At 48.8% G+C, this 14,411-nt stretch overlaps 1 protein-coding gene across 2 annotated transcripts in view; it reads left to right on the forward strand.

Annotated features, from left to right (window-relative positions):
• Positions 1-2,224: 2,224 nt before the first annotated feature.
• TMEM272 (transmembrane protein 272) overlaps positions 2,225-14,411 on the forward strand; it is a 29,891-nt gene continuing 17,704 nt past the window's right edge. The window contains exons 1-3 of one of the 2 annotated variants that reach the window (XM_063333670.1): positions 2,225-2,576; positions 6,078-6,157; positions 13,675-13,734. In XM_063333670.1, the coding sequence (XP_063189740.1) occupies positions 6,100-6,157; positions 13,675-13,734 (118 nt within the window). In that variant the 5' untranslated portion in view covers positions 2,225-2,576; positions 6,078-6,099. The remainder of the gene's footprint in view (positions 2,577-6,077; positions 6,158-13,674; positions 13,735-14,411) is intronic. The other variant, XM_063333680.1, reaches the window with a different exon arrangement.

Here is a 14,411-nt window from a genome sequence, read left to right on the forward strand (position 1 = left end):
CCAGAAAAGCAGCTTTCTCCACTGGAAGAAGGAGCTTTATTCGATTGTAGCAAAGAAGAACTAGGAACACATAAAGCCAAGCTGTCTAGTTTGGCCACTCTGCCGGCGTGTCTCAGTCTCTTCCTGCTATGTCTCTTCCAGCACCAGTGGAGAGCTGGTGTCTTCGTTAGAGAGAAGCGTCTTTGTTGACTGTACGGAGGAGCTGGGTTCTCTGTTTAAGTGCTCAAATAAACCCCTGCTTAAGCGCAATGAATAAAAGCCTTAGTCTCACCCTTTGCTTCACCGCTGAACTTCCTCAAGCAAAACTTTCCAGGCTTCCAGCCTTGGACCTGAAGACACATTAGCAAAATTCCTGTTTTTCTCTCTGAAACTGTTTTGCTTTATAGCTGCAGAATCAGCTCTAGCTGGGATTTTACCCCATCCTGCGTTTGCTGCCACACCATGTTCTGTGTCTAACTCCTTCCCTAGGAATTGCTGCTACCTCTTCTCATGGAGCTGACGGCTCATGGAAGTGCCAAGCCATCAGTGTGGGAGGCTGGACTTCTTTTTTGATCCATCACTCTCAGCACTGATATTTCCACCACTTTATCAAAAAGATCTAATAATATGTGGTGGTTTTCCCAGAGTGCCATGCCCTGCAGAGGGTTTCCTTGAGCCACACAGCCACCTCTGAGGCTTCACATTGTGTGTGAAAGACATGACCTAAAGAGCCAAACCAGAAGAGAAAAGGCTTCAATTGCATGACATTTTATAGAATCATAGAATCATAGAATGGTTCACGTTAGAAGGGACCTTAAAGATCATCTCATTCCAATCCCCTGCCATGGGCAGGGACACCTCCCACTAGACCAGGTTGCTCAGAGCCCCATCCAGCCTGGCCTTGAACACTTCCAAAGATGGGGCATCCACAGCTTCTCTGGGCAACCTGTTCCAGTGTCTCACCACCCTCACAGTAAAAAATCTCTTCCTGATATCTAATCTAAATCTACCCTCTTCCAGTTTGAATTCATTACCCCTTGTCCTATATCCACATGCCCTGATAAAGAGTCCCTCCCCATCTCTCCTGTAGGCCCCCTTCAGATACTGGAAGGCTGCTATAAGGTGTCCCCAGAGCCCTTTCCTCTCCAGGCTGAACAACCCCAACTCTCCCAGCCTGTCCTCATAGGAGAGGTGCTCCAGCCCTCTGATCATCTTCGTCACCCTCCGCTGGACCTGCTCCAACATGTTAAAACCTTAGTTTAGACTGAGCTTGCATGGCACAAGCTTCCCCGCTGCCCGGTGCTACCTGCACTCAGAACAGGAGCATCCAGGGGATGAAGCAGCTGGGAATAGCTCAGTATTTCACCTCTGTCAGTCTACTAGAACATGGAAAACAGGCGGTCGCATAAGCGTGTGGTCAGTGCTTTTCTCAGCGCACGTGGCCATGCAGCAGGGAAAAGCATGGGGGGTACAAAAACCAGCACCCGCTTGTGTTTGTGCACGTGCACATATATTTTGCTGACCCATCAGCAATCAAAGTCGCCATCAAACACCATCCTTTTCCTTCCCTTGGCTGACCCCAGTGTGGGTGCCCTTTTCTTAATGCAAGACCTTTAGCACTGGGAATGATATTGGCGATGAACTGTGCAAACCTGGCAGCTGAAGGCAGAATTGTTCCTCCTGAGGCGGAGCAGGCACTTTGTCCGCTCCCTGCCGGTGACTAACGCAGCAGGTAACCTTTTCTTTCTTTCCAGCACCTTTCAGAAAGGATTTGAAATACAATCTCCATTAATGCTGTCACTCCTCCCGCAGAGGCGCTCTCCCTCAAACCCACTTTCTCTTATAGAGGAACAAGGGCTTTCCAGAAAGTGATGCCACACCTACAATTAGACCTGAGATCTACCAAATTGGCACCTGCTGATGGGAAGGTGACCTAGCAAGTAACCGCCTAACAAACAGACCTTTGCCAGGGTGACACAAGACATATATACTAGCCAATGGTTAAGGTTACATATATGTGGCAGTTTGCAAAGAGCTCTATCAACTGCATTGACAGGAGAGGAGAGGGGTGAAACGCACAAAGAACGAACCAAGTACTTACCATTCACTACTGATTTCTGAATAAACGAATTATTATTTTTTCTAATAAAAGACTTTGCGAGGGAAATGTCTTTTTTTTTTTTTTTTTTTTTTTTTCCCCTCCCCCCTCCGGAACAGTCACAGATGTGTAGGGTCCTTTGCCTCCCCCTGCTGACACCCTGAAACGGCGCAGGGTGGGCTGTGGCTCCAGCCAGCCGTGGGAGTGGGGAAACTAATGAGGATGGGCTCTGCCGCCAAGCGCTCCCGCATCCCACAGCTCCCACGGTGCCGCTGCCGAGAGGTGTGCGAGCGGCTGGCCAGAAGGAATAAAGGCAACTGAGCCCCCCTCCCGTGCCTCACCACCCGCGGGCAGGGTCCCGGGGAGCCAAGCGCGGCTCTGGGGTCCCACCGGAGGGGACCATCCCAGCTGGCTTTCACTGGAGGCTGGATTTTGCAGTTCCCCTGCCCGGTCTCCCACGCACGCAGGTAAACGGATTCGGCACCCACGGCACTCTCAGGTAAGAGGGGTTTGCTGGGAAGCGGACGATGTGCCGGGATAAAAGCCAGCGTGGTGGGGCTTTGTGGTTTGTTAGGAAGAAATCAGCTCTGGAAGAGAACTTTGTTCTGAATATTTTAGAAAAATAAAAAGAAATCATGCCCTCTAGCAGTCTTTAGGCTGGTCCGGAGGGACTTGTTGGCCCGCGTGCACCTACTGTGTCCCAGCAGGACTCCCCAGCAGTTGGGAGCCATTGAGCGGGAACTGGGGTCTTAGGAAGCCCCAGCGACTCTGCCTGCTCCGTTCACCAGCGCAGAGTGGGGCACCTGAAGCTGGGAGAGGGCAGAGCTCCGTTTGAGAAGACCAAACACCGTCGGGCAAGCGTGGAGGTGGCTCTTGTTTGGGCTGAGGTATGGTGGGGCCAGGGTGAAGATGCCTTTCGGCTTCGCCGTGGGTCAGGGATGCACCAGTCCGTCACTGCTCCTCTTCTTTTGGCTCATGTTACCTAAACATTTAGGATGAGAATAATGACCAGAAGAATAGTTCAAAGCTAAAAGTGGGTGAAATAACAAAGAAAGTGGGATAGAGGGTCTGCGCTACAGAGACTTATCACTGCCGCTTGTCAGGGACAAGGAACGGAGTTACAACAGAAGGCAGCAATGTGGGACACAGTGCGAGTGCCAGGCGGGCAGCAGCCAGCACTCTGGGGCAAACCTGGCCACCAGCCACCGGCGGAGAGGCCACTGAAGGGGGAAGTGGTGGACAGGCTGGGGGAGGCACAGGGATGCTGCGGCTGCGTTGCCACCCGCCACCCTGAAAAGCGTCTGTGTGGAGAGGCCCCAGCCTCCTGCAAGGGGCTCAGAAACTCGTCCCCCCCTGGCTGGCCCTTGTAACACAAGAGCAGGTCCCTTCACCTGGGGGAAATGGCCCCGGGGAAGGACTAATGGGAGGAGGTCTAGAAGTTAGCTTTGGTCTTTAACTTTTTTTTTTCCTACTTGTGGCTTTTTCCATTTTGCGTGTGATTTTCCCAGCTCAGAGTTTCAGGGATCGTTTCCCCATTTCAGCTGGGGAACAAAACCGTTCCCCAGCAGCCTGGCTACTGAAAAGCACTTTAGCACCCTCGTGCATTGGCACACAGGAAAATATTCATCTTTAACACCCACAGCAGCTTCTGCAGAATCACCGAAGGGCTGGGGGAAAGGGGCAACACCTATTTATCCAGCAAACATAATGACCTCTCTGAGGGAGTCAAAGCCAATGTCTGCGGAAGGACTGAAACCGTCGCCTGGTGGTTATGTGTGTTGTGTCCTTGGGTGAACACGTTTTGTGGGCAGTTATCAAGAATTTGCTTTCTTTTTCTCACCTGTTAAAACGCCACACACAGAACTCTGACTCACAGTCATTTCTGGGCTCCATCACTAGATGGTGACACGTTCCCAGATACCGAGTCCTCCTTCAGTTTGTCTTTTTTCCTTTAGTGTAAAATAGCAGTAAATTTAGACAAAACATATGTTTTACCCCCTGCTTATGGAACTACAGCACTCCCAGCTACATGCAATTCTGCTCAAGATAATTTGGTATTCAACCAATTTTTAATATGTCATTGGTTTTGTTAACATGGTTTCTGCAAGCATTACTGCTATAAAAGTAATTCTAGTCATGAATATTTATATAAAGGCTAATATTACTGATCTCTGGGTAATTTAGAATATATTTGTCAGCAGCCAACGGCATACTCAAAATGAACGCCTGCTTCTGCACTTTCTAGGAACAAATCTGCACCAAAAGTTTTTAAGTTTAAAACTAATGCGCTGTTTGGTTGTGGAAACTACCAGTTTCCCTTCCTCTTTTCTGTTTTCCCTGAGCATGCAACAGTGCTCATTTCCTTCCTTAAAATATTTGTCAATAGTTGCAGCCCAAAGGCACCGTATTTGTTCTCCTGAAGAAGGTTTGGTGGCCGGAATGGGAAGTATGCACTCCCCAGAGGTCAGGCACTCGTATGTAATCTCCATTCCGGTCCATTGTTCAGTATTGGTGGGGATGTCCACTGGGATTTGCAAGGTTTATTACAGCAGCAACACCCATCAAATGGGGCTTGTGACACAGTATGAAGATGAGGGCTGGAGAAGGAGAGCTAAAACTCATGAGATGCCTGATGTGATGATGCACACTAGAAACCTGGATATATATGTTGGTGGGTGGGCGCTACACGCAAGTGTCTCAGCATGGGTTACTGACCCGGTGGGATGTCCGCAAAAGCCTCAGTCCCTGCTACTTGCTTGGCTGCTCACCAACAGGTAGAGCCAGACCTGCCTCTATCACTGCCGTCACCGCCAGGAAATAGAAACTGCAACGCCAACGTGCAAGGAGCAAACCCCATCCCATTCCCCACGGCAGCAGAAGGCCCTGTGCGGCTGTAGCTCATGGGTCTCTGGGTTTGCAGGAGAACGCAGGCTCCCAGGAGACATCCAGCTCTGCTCAGCCATGTCTGGTAGGGCTTGGACAAGCTATGAAGGCGGGTATGGCCACATATCGGTTGGGTGGTACAAGCCTGTCTTTATCTTCAACACACATTTGGAGCCCTGTAGTCAGGTTGGGCTCAGCACTGCGTGGTGAGAAATCTCACCAGGGTGGGTTTCATGTCAGCTTAGAATAGAATGAGGCTAAGCTTGAAATGTTGCTCCTTAATCATTAAGAAACTTAAGGAAGCTAATTTGAGGTATGTGCAGGAATGCAGCTTCCCCCGTCCCGGCCTTCTCCACACACAGTTGGTGTTGGTGGCAGACCTGTGGTGACCCTGGCCAGGGGCTGAGGCTTGGAGTGCGTGCGTGTGTGCGTGTGTGAGTGTGTGTGAGCCTTCCGCACTCCCATTGACGCTGGATGCTACTCAAGTGTCTGGTGCTGTCTGACGCCCAGGCCTTGGATGCCTAGCTGCTTGCTCATCCCTCACCCCACCTCGTAAAAATTCTTCTTTACAAAGAGCTACTTTCTCATCCAGCCACTTTTTTATCAAAGGCATCTTGTTCTGGGCTCCCTGTGGTTTGCAGTTTTTATCCTATATTCCTCTTCAGAATCCTCCTTGATCTTAAAACTATTTTCATCCTCCCCTTTTCTTTAATTCATTTTCACTCACTAAATAATTTTTGCAAAGGTTTGTGTAGTGAATCTTACCCGTTTCACTGGGTTTTCTCAGAAGAGTTAAATGCACTTTCTCCTGCCCTAATCCCAATCAAAGCCAAGATAGAACCTTTTACATTTTTCAGGAAGATGATGTTAGTACTTCTCCCCCAGCCTTGCTGTGACCCCAAAGCTCCAGCATCACCAGCAGGCAAGCCCAAAGCTGCTGGAGGACATACCTGGCTCTGAGTATGCCCACTCTGATGGCTGCTGCCTGGATCTGTGGATAATTTGAGTTTTTTGAGGCTAGTGAAAGCCTGACGAAGTGTGTGAGTGACCCTGAGTCAAGATATTTAGTAAGTTAAAGACACTTTTCATAACCATGTTCATTTCTGTATCCCCACAGACACCCCAAAAGGCTCTTCACGATGACTGCCGGCCTGGAGAAAGCCTGCCACCGGTGCATATCGAAAATTGCCAGCAATGGTAAGGCAGTTCTGGTAGTAATCGCCGTCTGTATTTAAGCAGCCCTGCCACTAGACCGGGTATATAAAGGAATTAAGACGATAGCAAGTCCCACCTGAATCTTCCACTGAAGTTTCCTTTTCTTCCCTCCTTTCTGAGGTATTTCCTTTCCTAGGCAATTTTGGATGGAGCGCACAACAGTAACTCTATCCTGACAGCACCTGCTTGTCGCAGTATTTGGATTGTAGCAGACCAGTGTAAAATTTCAAACAAATACAAACACCACCAAATACCTAAATATGGGCTGCAGCAGACCACCTACGCAATATAATGTGTCTGTCTCCTGTTTCAAGTGGTACCGTACATGTAGTTCCGCAGAAGTATCTGCAGGGGAAACCACCTGGGAAAGAGCAGCGCAGCCAGCCTGGGAACAAACTCCCCCAGCAGCAATTCCTGCAACGCAAAAGTGCTGCCAGCTTGTGTGCTGACACGGGGACACGAGGTCGGTGACAGGGTATGGTCAGGATAGCCCCCCCCCCACCCTTTCACTCAGAGGCAGCTGGAGCAGGGTCTTCTTCCCTCCACTTGCCCAGCCCCTGGCACAATGGCCACTGCAGGCACGGGTAGCCCTCCTAAGCGGCCACCTGTTGTGGGTAGGAAGCATGAGTTATCTGAATGGAGGTCTTCACGTGACAGCCTGGGCTCGCTCAGGCTTTAAAGCAGCTGGTCCGTCCCACCCAGGGTGGAGGACACGGAGGGGTGTAAGGAGCCAACAGCTCCTGGGCTGGGTGACCAGCCCGGTTTTCTCTCGGAGGAGCAACCCAGCAGAAAGCTGACCTGGGCTGAGGGCCCTGCAAGCTGAGCAGAGAGGCACAGGACAAACACGCTTCAGGGGTGGCTTTTTGTAAGACCAGGGAAGCAGTATCCTTGGCAGGAGCTTAAAATCCAAGGGTTTTAAAGCAGCTGACTCCCGCTGACTGCGTCTCCTTTTCACTCTGAGTTGCAAGTGCCTTTTGCTTTCACTTCCAGGCAGGAGCAATTTCTAATTCCACTCAAATATGAGAAGAAGAAAGCCCCTTGACCACTCATCATAATTGATACTTCACCCACACTAATTGCTGCATTTCCAGTCCAGGGCTGTTACCTTGGGGTCTTTTATATTGCAGCTTTTGGCTCCACTTGAAAGGCTCTCAAAGTTCACAACGAACTTTTATTAATGATTAAGCCCCTTAACTCCTTGCTGCCTTACAACCCTTCAGAGAAAACCAAGCCAGGGCGACAGACAGCCCTGGCCTGGGTTCAAACCAGGCCCACCCACAGGAACCCGGCACAGACAGGAAAGGAGAGGACATCTTCTGGCACGCTTTTCCATGCTCGTCATTGCCCCAGGGGAAACGAGGGCCGGAGAGTGATGAACACTGAGGGGTGAGGAGCGTGACCAGACGAGCCCCTTGGAGCAGGACCGGGCTGACGTGGGCTCCCTCACACCCTACAGAAAGGACGTGCAGGTGGCGTTTGGCCCCTTGGTGAATATCACAATTAAAAAAAGGCAAAAGTGGTATTTTCTATTATTTTTGCTCCTACCTGTTACAAGCAAAACGTCAGTGTTCCCGGTTGGTATTAAATCACCACTGGGACTTTAATGATGACAGAAAAAATAAATGATCTTTCTGAATTTTTTTTTTGAAAGAAAGGGATTAGTTCCGATCTCATCTATGCTCGCTTACACCAGGAGCACCCTCTTGCGAACCCACAAAGTTACCCATGAGTAAGGCAACTCAGAAACACCATTCCAGGAAACTCATTTTCTTTAGGCTTTCATTACATTTACGTTCAAAATCAGCTCAGCTTTAGCTATGGATCAGCTAGTGCGTCCAAAATTGATTTTCTGTTCATTAAAATGCAAACCCTCCTGAACTGCAGCGACACTTAACTTCACTTTTTCTCATCATCCTGTGTATATTTTTCCAAGAGCGTTTCAGCACAGCCCCACATTTGTACCTATGGTCTCCTGATATTTAAATTACTCCGAAGAGGCAACCTACCTGTGCAGCGTAATTTGAATTCTTTTCATTCTTGGTACAGAAATTTAAGTTCAGAACATTAGGGCAGTCTTTAACTAAATGATAAAAAAAAAAAAGAAAGCTAATCCACTACTCTGGGTCTATTGCCAAGCAAACTGGTGGATCTTTATGTGATCTTTATGTAATGCCTAAATCTTGTTTTAAAAGTACATCTGGGAATTAATCACAAGGGGCCAAATCCAGTACTTAGACCATGGCATAAGTGTAGTTCAGTAGCTAGAGACATGGCATAAAATTCAGACAAGTGGCTCTGCAATATTGCCTAACCCCCAAATCACCTACATCTACATCTACAACTACATCTCCATCTACATCTGCATCTGCATCTGCATCTGCATCTGCATCTATGTCCTCCCCATCTTGAATATTCCCAGATTACTGGCACCTCCTTATTCTACACCATTTCTGATGAGCAGCATTGCTGCATTGCTGGTGTCAGTGCTGGAACCTGGAACTTAAATTTTAGGTGGTGTGACGCTGGCATAATTTATCTGGGTACCAAAGTACTATTTCACAGTAACACAACCTTGCCTAAGCAAACAGCAACGGCCTGCAGCAAACACCTGGTGGCCCTGAGCTTGGATTTGGTCTGCAAGTCAGTTTTATCACACTTCCCCTGCCTCCTACGGTGGCTTTGCACGGGACTGGAGACCTCCATGGGAATGGCTGTTCCTTACACTGAATCTTCCAGCTGATAAGTATCTAGTTTGGTCAAGGGATTAAATCACCCTAAGGGTGGGATTCCTGCCATTTGTCCCAAGATACTATTCCGTCAATAAATCTCCTTGCTATGGCACTTAACCTCATTGACAGAGCGATCTTTGTTTCTGCTCAGATTCATCTCAGGTCTCTACCTTCATAGCTCTTTGGATCACTCACAGGTCCATTTTTGAGTGCTCAAACCTTGCTGTGATTTTCTCTCATTTGGCCATTGGCTAGCCAAGCTGAACAGATTTAATTATTTTCCTTCAAAGTTAGCTCATTCAAGTCTTTTCTGCATACCCCATCTGATACAGTGACATTTTCCTGTCTCTCAAAAGCCCAGGAGGACACGCAGTATCCACGATTACCAAACCCACAGGCAGACTCATCCCTGGTCTGTAAAACGTATGGTCTTGCTGGAGCTGGTTCCCCAGAGAGATCCATTGAGATTTGCTTTGCCACTGTAGCACCCGCACACCCTGCATCCTTTCTTTTCTCCAAGTGCCTGTCAATACTGCAGAGGACTCCCGCAGATACTGTGAAGGAATAAAACGCGGATGAAAATATCTGCTACCCATCTGCACCCCAGCCTGTTACACCGCTGGTGTCCATGCTGCTGCACAGCACACCGTGACACTCCTTGCTAAGCACTTGCTTGCACTACCATCTGCATCCGCCTCAGGGCATGATCAGTCCCAGGGCTGGGGCCAACTGACCCGAATTTGCTCACATCCAGGCTGCTGAGAGTCAGCCCCCTTCGGAGCACAGTTCCCACGGGGCACCTAAAGGGAGTACTGCGAGATTACACCTGGAGTTTTGCTCCTCAGCTTGCTCATGAAGATAAATCCTGGGGTAACTGCAGAATTTGTTTGGAAGCTGGTACCATCTCATTTTAAAACAAAATAAAAATCCTTTTTTATCAGGAACCTGACAGGCTATAGAACAAACAGCATTTGGGAGTGTTGGAAATGTACACAACACTTCATTTATTACTGTATTTATTATCAGAGAGCTTGTCACACACTCTACTGAGTAGGTTGCACTACAGCTGTATTAGCATACTACTGAAGAAGAGTGGGTAGGTTGAGATTTATACTCATAAATCACTTCTGAAAATCCCGTGAGGACTCTTCTTACCTGAAAAGAAAGAAACTTTTCCCTGTCTTCAAAGTAAACAGGGACAGCATGAGCTGATTTGAAACTTCCAAGTGCGTGGAAAAATCATGGCAGCAAAATGAAGTCTGAGGAGCCTGGAGGTGAACTGGTGTCACGTCCAATCCCGCCTCCAGATCCATCCCACATGCCAAAGGACAAGTCACCTGCTGCGTGCCCCGAGGCCAGGCACATAACTGGGGATGGAGACGAAGGGAGTAGCAGAGGGAGGGCAGCAGAGCGGCAGTGCAGGGACATGGCTATGGAAGATGTCACGGCTCAGGCGCCCGATAGAAGAGAGACCATGACGTACAGCCATAATGTTAACGGCGATTTCAAATTCATTTACTTCTGTGGGGAGACCCTGGCAGGAGTAACTCAGCAAAATAGCAGATTCATATCAGCTGACTGTCCTGCTGGGCAAGAGACACAAAACCTGCACCCACTGATCTGATTTTGGTGCCCACAGATTTCAAGGAACGTGCAAGATATACAGCTACTTGCTCTCCTCTTCCTCTTTTATGATCCCAGACATGAGCTCTTCGCCCATTTCCTGGCACGTTAGGACTCCTTCACTAATGCCTCCCAAAGCAGGACTTTACCAGTGCCCCACCACGCGCTGCCCTGGCAGTGCAGAGCTCGGGAGCATCCTGCCTGATGACCTGACACCAGCTTTGCGGAGCAGATGTCCTCCTGAGCCATGCCTGGAAACACTTCCCTCACCCGGTTGTGTTTTTAGACACCACCAGTCCTTTTTTGCTACTTTTTCTAGGAATGGGTCCAGGGGCTTCTCTGACCAGCCTGTGAGGCAATATCACCGACTTAAAAATATCACAAGCCCCACATGTGGAACTGCACAGATAGATAGCAGCGTCCTCTCTGCAGAGCTGTGCGGCCCTGCGGCACACACCAATTTCTTGAGCAATTTGTCTTTGGACCAGAACGGGGCAGCACAACCCAGACAAATGCAGGCAGAGAGCGCGCGTGTCCTGAACTGAGCAGCATTTCTGTGAAAACCCCACACGTTTCGGGGAAAAGAGTCTTTAGTGTTGCTAGCGGCACCGGGAGAGCCCTGCCAGTTGTGTAGTCAATTGTTGAGAGTCTCACTTTGTTAAACATGGATCTGGAAGCCTTCCCAGACTATGCATCTGCCCCTCCAATTCGAGACCTAAGAGGCTGTAGCTGAATGGGGAGATAATGAGCAAATACATTCCCAGCGACTGCTTTGGGAGGGGAATTAATGAACCATTATCTTTTTCTCTTGAGCTCCGAGTGGTCCCTACCTCCCGTTTCTCCCCTCCAAAATCAAGCTATCGGGTAGAGGCTAGACACAAGCAAACACGGACACCTGTGTGCCAGATGCGCAGCCCCATGCATACGTGGCCCCCCCCCGAGCCTTTTACAGAGCTCACCACAGCGTCCCTCCCCGGGGGTCTGACAGACCATGTGCTGCATGATTAAGAAATGACATGATGCCTCCTCCTAACAGGCTCCTGACATCTTGCCCGTGCAGCAAGGGCAGAAGCAGGAGGTGGCTATGAAACCCTGGGCAGAGGGGTGATGCTGCTCCAAGAGCGGTGCCGTGATGGCAGGACTTACACCAGGCAGTCGATGCAGCTCCTGCAGACCTGAACTGCACTCACTAGGACACCAGATAAATGAGTTGCCCAGGCCGTGGGCACTATTTGCAGGTGATGTTCCTAAGTGTGTTGCAAGCCCAACTCAGCTACAATACCAATGCTTCCAAATGTGAAAATAATAGTCTAGATCACGTAACGGCAAGAGGACCTAGCGTGAAATGTGACATGTGGTGAAAAGGGAGGCTCTAGGCGGAGTTGTTCTAATGAGAGCCTGCCAGTGTTTGAAAGAGCTTAGTCAAGTGTAGGACGCTATTCAAGCAGAGGAAGAATTTCTGTACTGTGCAGCATTCAAGAGATAGGAGCGCCTGAGCAAAAATGTGTGAGAGAGAGAGACCGGCCGACGGGGAGAGGAGGAGGGGGTCGCACAAAGGAACAGAAGTGCTTTCTTCATCTCAGAATATCTTCAGTCTCTACCAATTCATAGAGATAACAAACATGCTACTTCTGAGAGAGACGTCTCTCCAGCACTGAAGTGTAAGATCCTCGTTCTCTGCGGAGAAAACACAAGCAGCGTGTGGGGGATGGTGTGTTCCCATGAAAACTGTCTGCGAGTTAGAAAGCCTGGTGGCTCTGCCCTGAATGTTGATGCCGCTCCTGTGTCCTCTGTCTCAGTTTCTCCTTCTGTAAAATGGAGGCAAGGATGTTTCCCTTTTCCTCTGAGATGCCCTGAGGTGGCAATGTTTTGGCAGCGCTGCAGAGTTTCCCAGAGCAGCACTGTACGCAGGGTGCTGGCAGTGTCCCCGCTCCTGCGCGGCGAGAAGGACGCCATTCGCCTCGCAAAGGTCGCAGTCTTCTGGCACAGGGAACCGCGTGACACAGTTTGCCTGGGGATGGGCTGGTCCCAAACCAACCCCAAAGGCTTGCTCCAAGATTCTTTTCATAAGCCTCCAAGGAGACATCCTACTCCTTTCCTCACCCATGCTCTTCTCAGTCCCTCTGCAATCTACGCCCACCTCCGCTTACTGCCCTTTTGCCTCCTTAGGCATCCACTTGCAGATTGAGCCATTTGCAGAAGCGCTCTGCAGGGATGCTCGCCACAGAATGTCCTCATTACATTTTACTCTCATTTTGCAGGGCAGCGTTTCACTTTAATATTGCCAAGTGTTCACGATTAGGCACAGAGGTGACAGCTCTTATAAGACGGGCTGCTCACAGTGTTCTCGACGCTATTGTTTCTCACTTTCTGCAAAGGTAAGCATTCATCCTCTGCAGCATCAGGCTGTGCTGGGAAAATATCAGGGCTCAGATACACCAGCAGCTCTCTGGAGAGTAACTAAGCACCTCAGATCCACTCATCTGCAGGAACAGTCTATGTGCACCCCTAAGAGCATCCTTCCATGCAGCTTAAGCTGATCTATCCCAATGACAAGTCCCACTCCTTGCCGCGGGGCTGCTGCCTCTGTGTTCATCAGCTAAGCTGGGTTAGACCAGCCAGAAACTATCCACATCTGCAACAAAGACGGTTTATTTAGGTATCACTGAAAACTAAGTGCAATGGCATTAAAGCTGCTATTTGCTTAGCAAACAGATACGGCTCATCAGTTGCCATGGATAAGCTGATGCAAAGTCACTTGTTACTGCACAGTCACCTGGCAGTGCCTCTGAAGCTGATGCAGGCTAAGCCAGCAGTGGCTGAGTCCTTGCCCTTGCAATAAGACAGCTAGAAGTAACAGCAACAAAAGCAGTTTGTGCCTCTCACTGCTCTTCTCCTGATGCAAGGCCTAACAACATATGAGTTAAAAAATGAAAGCTCGAGCTCTGGGAAAGTGATAAACCACTTGCTGGTCTCATCATCTCAAACGCTGCACCATAAATAAGATATTCCCACCCCATTGAGTGCGCTGCATTTCTTGCTACGCAACTTTACGGATAAACAGCATCTGTAAAGCATTGGATGGAATCTCTGGTCTCTAAACTTCAACCAGCCCCCATAACGCTCTCTTTCTTTTCTCATTCACAGCATGCTTTATATTTGGGCTCCTCGCTTTCCTTGCCTTACCACTCTCCATGACTTTTACAGGTGAGTTGACTGCTAAAGCAATTTAAAAAAAGGAAATTCCCAGCACTGTGTGGCAGATTAACGCATCTGGTGGGAGTAAGGAGTTTGAAAATTTAGAAGTTTCCAACTGTTAAGCCTGTGTGTCGGTACTTTAGCTTCAACAGAATCCCAGCCCACACTGCATGGCAGGGAGGAAGCAGTGCTTGAATTCTGACCCTATTTGTCTTAAATACCCCTCCAGTGTGTCTTACCTTAATACAGGGCTCCGTCTGTGGGAGGAAGCTTAGAAGCTGACATATGAGAAGATTTCATTAATCAGGATCCCTCTGCATTAACTGCACTGCAAAAATCTTAGAAGCGTAGGGTTGGAAGGGAAGAAGAGATGATCTAGGCTGCTATTTCTCCACCTTTTTGAAAGTGAGACCTGGTTTTTGGCTGATCTGTCTCTGTATAACTCCCCAAAGGCTGGATTTGTGAGTAGCATTTCAAGATCAAATATTTAAGAAAGGAAAGGAAAATCCTTTGAGCTGCAGAATTTTATACATTTTTTAAACTGCATAAGGCTCTTCATTCCTTAACCACCACCTTTTCCTTACCATTAACATAGAAGTTTTAATTTATTTTTTTTTAAAAAAACTGAGCATTTTCTAACACTTCATTGCTCCCTTTGGGCCTTTCACATCCTCCACATGGGTTGC

This window comes from Chroicocephalus ridibundus, chromosome 1 (genome assembly GCF_963924245.1).
Source record: "Chroicocephalus ridibundus chromosome 1, bChrRid1.1, whole genome shotgun sequence".
Taxonomy (NCBI): Eukaryota; Metazoa; Chordata; class Aves; order Charadriiformes; family Laridae; genus Chroicocephalus; species Chroicocephalus ridibundus.